General features: G+C 39.8%; 1 protein-coding gene across 1 annotated transcript in view; it reads right to left on the bottom strand.

Moving 5' to 3' along the window:
- Positions 1 to 1,444: 1,444 nt before the first annotated feature.
- Positions 1,445 to 4,985, bottom strand: part of LOC107549673 (afadin-like) — a 136,082-nt gene continuing 132,541 nt past the window's right edge. The window contains exons 28-29 of the mRNA XM_016230848.1: positions 4,380 to 4,514; positions 1,445 to 2,329 (exon numbers count right to left, since the gene is read on the bottom strand). Of these exons, the coding sequence (XP_016086334.1) occupies positions 1,586 to 2,329; positions 4,380 to 4,514 (879 nt within the window). The 3' untranslated portion in view covers positions 1,445 to 1,585. The remainder of the gene's footprint in view (positions 2,330 to 4,379; positions 4,515 to 4,985) is intronic.

The following is a 4,985-nucleotide window of genomic DNA, read 5'->3' on the forward strand; positions in this document are numbered from 1 at the left end:
ATCTGACAGATCTTTTCCCCTTTGCCAAGTGTAAACAGGACTGAGGAGAGGTGCAGTGTTGAGCCCACCACTGCTAGTAAGAAGAAGCCAGTGTCTCGTTCCCTGAGCTGATAATGGACGGGCATGCGTCTAGCTGCTGAGGCCCGGCCTACCCCAAAGCAGATCACACACACACACACATGAAACGGCTGGCAACACCAACAGTACTTGGACTGATTTTGGACCGCACAGCGAATCACGAGGTCTACTGACTGCTTGTACGGCTCTAGGATGATTCGAGGAAGAGGAATCGGGGAGAATAGGTGATCGGAAAACAAATAAAAATCTAATTACTAATTAAAAGGAATTTTCCAGGTTCAATACAAGTTAAGCTCAATTGACCGCAATTGATGCATAAAATAAGTGATACCTTTATAAAAAAAATAAACATTTTATTAATTTCTTTATTAATTGATTACTTAAATCAGGGATCCTCAAATCTGGCCCACGAGATCCACTTTCCTGCAGAGTTTAGCTCTAACCCTAATCAACACACCTGAGCATACTAATCAATGTCTTCAGGATCATTAGAAAATCACAGGTAGGCGAGTTTGATCAGGGTTGGAGCTAAACTCTGAAGCGCATTGGACCTCCAGGGCAAGATTTGAGGAACCCGGACTTAAATGAAGGTTAAAATGTTGTTCTGATGGCTCAAGGCAAAGGTCTGGAAAACTACTAGCTGAACTCAATGTACATAAGGAAGTTATGCCACTTTCCTGGTATTATTGCATAAACATTTTGCCAAAAAATTTATGTACTATAGTTTATAGGCATTTTACAGCAGTAATGTCATCATGACAAACAAAGTATGGATATAACTTTACCCAGACAAGCTCGGTAAGGATTTTTATCACATAAACCTTATGTTAACACATAAAAAAAATTATTTGAACATGTACCGTTCAAAAGTTTGGGGCCTTTAAGGTTTTTATTTAATGTTTTTTAAAGAAGTCTTATACTCACCAAGGCTGTATTTATTTGATTATTTGAAACTACAGCAAAAACAGAATTATGAATTATCATTTAAAATAATGGTTTTCTATTTGAATATATTTTAAAATGTAATTTATTCCTGGATGGCAAAAACTAATTAAATAAGGCAATTTTCTTCAGCGTCACACGATCCTTCAGAAATCATTCTAATATGGTGATTTTGCGTTTAAGAAATATTTTTGATGATCAATGTTGACAACAGTTGAGCTGCTTAAGTGTTTTTGTGGAAACAGGAATACTTTTTTTTTCTTTCTCAGGATTCTTAAAAACAGCATTTAATTGAAACAGAAAACTTTTTAACATTATAAATGTCTTTATTGTCATTTTTTATCAATTTATGAATCCTGAATAAAAGTATGTATTTCTTTTTTTAAATCCTTACTGACCCCAAACGTTTAAACGGAAGTCAATATTGTCTGTTAACCGAACAGTTGCTTTCAGTTAAGCTCAACTTGAACCTAGAAGATTCCCTGTAAAAGGAAGGATAAAATGAGAAACAAAATAAATAAATGTTAGAAACCAGGACATATGATTTGACAGATTGGCTTTGATACTACGAAAATTTACAGATAGAAAGGTAGAGGAAATGTTGAAAATGGAGAGCGCCGAGTCTCCACTGGAGAACAGGAAAAGGAACAAACGAACACCAAAAAAACCCCCAAAACATGAAAACGAATGAACCAATAATAAATGGAGGATGAGCGGGGCTGAGGTCGGGCCCTTTACTCTCCTCAGCGTCTCTACCTTTCGAGTTGGCTGATGGGATGAAGCTGGGTTTGGCGGGAGGGTGAGGGGGCTGCCCTGCTTTGGGAGCAGTACTGTTGGCATTGGCCGCTGCGGGCAGCTGGAATGAGTTGGACAGAAAGATGCCATCTGAGACGGGACGGGGCTTGCGCGCGGTTGGCGGCGGCTGGGACTTTGGGGCGGGCGGAAGGTCACCGTAGGACTTCCGGGTGGCCGAGAGCTTAACCTGACCTGTTAGGCCCGCATCCTCCTCCTCCTCCTCCTCCTCCTCCTCCTCCTCGTCATTGTACGAGACAAACTTGGCAGTGTATATGGTGTCGGGGGAGGTGACCTGGGTTTTGAGGTAGGAGGTGTTTCTCTGAGGTGGGGGCGGAGGGGCGCTGTTGTTGTTAGTGGCAGGGGTGCTTGCGGGAGAAGGGGGCTGGTAGTCCCGGGGTAGGGGGGGTCTGTACAGACCAGGCTCGTCTGGCGTTAGCAGCTTGCGCTCAGCTTCCTCGTGCTGCCGGCGCCGCTCTACCTCCAGGCGGGTGTAGTACTCTTCCTCCTGTCTCCTCTGAAGGGGGGAACATGGGAAGAGCTGGTTAGAGCTGCCTTTGCAAGCCTGCACTGCTGCGAGGCCTGGGTCAAAGCTAATGGTACCCTGGCTAATGGTTGCACCAATGTAGTAAAGCTACATTGTAGTAGAAGAAATGTGTTTGCTGATATGATGTAATGTGCTTTTGACTGAATCAAGTAGCTAAATCCTGCATGTTGGGGAAAGTAAGCCATTGGTTTTATTTAACACGGCAAGCAAGCAATGTTGTAACCTATACGTAAATCAACAGTGCTGTCAATACTACATTGCCGCTGGTAGCATAGCGAGTTCACGAGTTCAATCCACTTTGCAGCTTATTCTGGCCAGGATATGTCAGATGTTTTGTTTTAATGTTCAATTCAGAAGTGAGTTAATCTGAAACAGTCGATAACACAAAAATAGGCTGTTGTCAGGAAAGTTTCAATTAAAAAAAATATATTTAAAAAAAAATTAAATCAAAATTGAAATATTAAAAAAATACATTTAATGAAACATTTAAAAAATAGAAAGCCAATACAATTTCCAACGTAATTAAATGTTTAATTTAGAATCTGAATTAAGTGCCTAAGTGTTTAAACACTTTTGAAAGTCCTTTGAAGATCTAAATCCAGTGATTAAACCTTCTTTAAAAATGCAAATTGTATGAATGCAATCTAGTTTAGATGCATTTTGCAGTTTGCTTGCAGTGCAGACACTGTTTAAGACTTGCATTCGATTGTAAGCACACCAGATGGTGCTAAAGAGGAACAAGTCACTACAGCTGACAAATATGCTTGTTTCTAACTGGAATGGAAATACTGGAGTGTATGTTACTGTTACAAGCTCCAGTTGAAGGTCTGGCTGGCATTTGGTGGTTTAGCTTTAGAGAAAAACACCCAGGCTGCTCTGGTCTCTGTGCATGGATCCCCTGGGTTAGTATTGCGGTGGTGGGAATGTCTCTTATGAGAGAATGTGGAGGCAAAACACACACGAGCTAGTTCAATCTGGGATGGCCTCCACAAAAACCAAGGCGGGCCCATTTCCAACAGCACTTCCAAGCAATGTTGTATGGAATGGCAATGGTCTCCCAACAAAATGCTGGAGTGTTGTGTAAAGATCTGACATGTGACTCTCATGCGCTTCTTAGAAGGGGATGGGGATACATCACAAACACAAGAGAGGAGATGTTGTGAAGACATGCAGTTGGACATCACAAATGGGCTCTAAAATTACCAGTGGTCTGAAAATGACGCACACAGACACAGATAAAACTGGATGGTCACATAGTGGGGAACGTTGTGGTCACATTTTTAATTTACGAATGTAAATTCAGACCACTGGTAAACTGATGACCCAATGAGGCATTCCAAAAGTGTAACACATGGGCATTAAACAAACTTAATTTAGCCTCTGACAGTTAACGGATCATTACTAACTCCAGAATTGCTGTTAAACTTATTATTATCAGCAAGTATAGGACTGTATATATACATAGGTACACATTATTTTAAATTAAGCACAAAGGGGTTGTGATCTCATACAGTCTGACACATTAAATATCAGCTGCTGTCTCCAATCACACCCACTTACAAGGTCGTGAGGAACCATCCACATGGAAATCAGGCAAAACCTTGAAAAAGCTTAGCGTTAGCATGAATAAACATGGCTGATCACATAGGTCTCCATCAGGAAATTATGCCAAAAATTTATTTATATTGGTACAGAGATTATTTTGGGAATCTACACCAAAACAAAAGCAAGAACATCTCACTATAATTAACCTGAATAATCAAAAGCAAGAGATCAGGTCTGAGACATTAAAATCAAACTGCTGTTGTCGTGACCTGCATTTAAAGCCAGGCCGAGTGGGCAAAAATTGAAAAGATAATCTGCATCCCATATAAAGTGTGTTAAAACGTGTCTGCAATTTGCATATTACACAAAAACGTATTTCTTGACTATAAGTCCTTTATCATCAAAATCATCTTTATTGCATTTATCTACTTATAGAAAGTTCCTATTTGATGTTGGTCCGCTTCGATCTCAATACCTTCTCCTCGGCCTCTCGTCTGGCTCTCTCCTCCTCTCTCCAGCGTCTCTCCTCCTCCTGTTTGGCTCGCTCTTCTGCCTCACGCTTACGGATTTCCTCCAACTGCTGTTTCCGTCGTCGCTCCTCATCCTGTAGCTGAGGTGCACAATGCATAATCAGGTTTAGAGGGAAAACACTGGACCAGAGACATGATGGATTAGACTGACTGCAATTCATGGTCTTAAATATAAATGATTGACTAAACTGATCCTAAATTAAATTTATGACAGTTAGAAATCCAACCATGATTTTTGATGTCAATTTTAACCCTAGTTGTAAAACTACTGATATATTTAAAGTTCAATTTAAAACGAACCTAGAAAAACGTCAACTTGCACTTTCGCTTATAAGTTTCGGGTCTTATTAGATTATTATTATTATTTTTAACAAATTAATACTTTTATTCATCAAGGAAGCATTAAATTAATCAAAAGTGACAGTTAAAGACATTTTTTTATCCTTCAACTAAATGCTGTTCTTTTGAACTTTCTATTCAAAGCATCCTAAAAAAATACATCACCGTTTCGACAAAAATATTAAGCAGCACAACTGTTTTCAACATTGATA

This window comes from Sinocyclocheilus grahami, unplaced genomic scaffold (genome assembly GCF_001515645.1).
Source record: "Sinocyclocheilus grahami isolate Dianchi unplaced genomic scaffold, SAMN03320097.WGS_v1.1 scaffold378.1, whole genome shotgun sequence".
Taxonomy (NCBI): domain Eukaryota; kingdom Metazoa; phylum Chordata; class Actinopteri; order Cypriniformes; family Cyprinidae; genus Sinocyclocheilus; species Sinocyclocheilus grahami.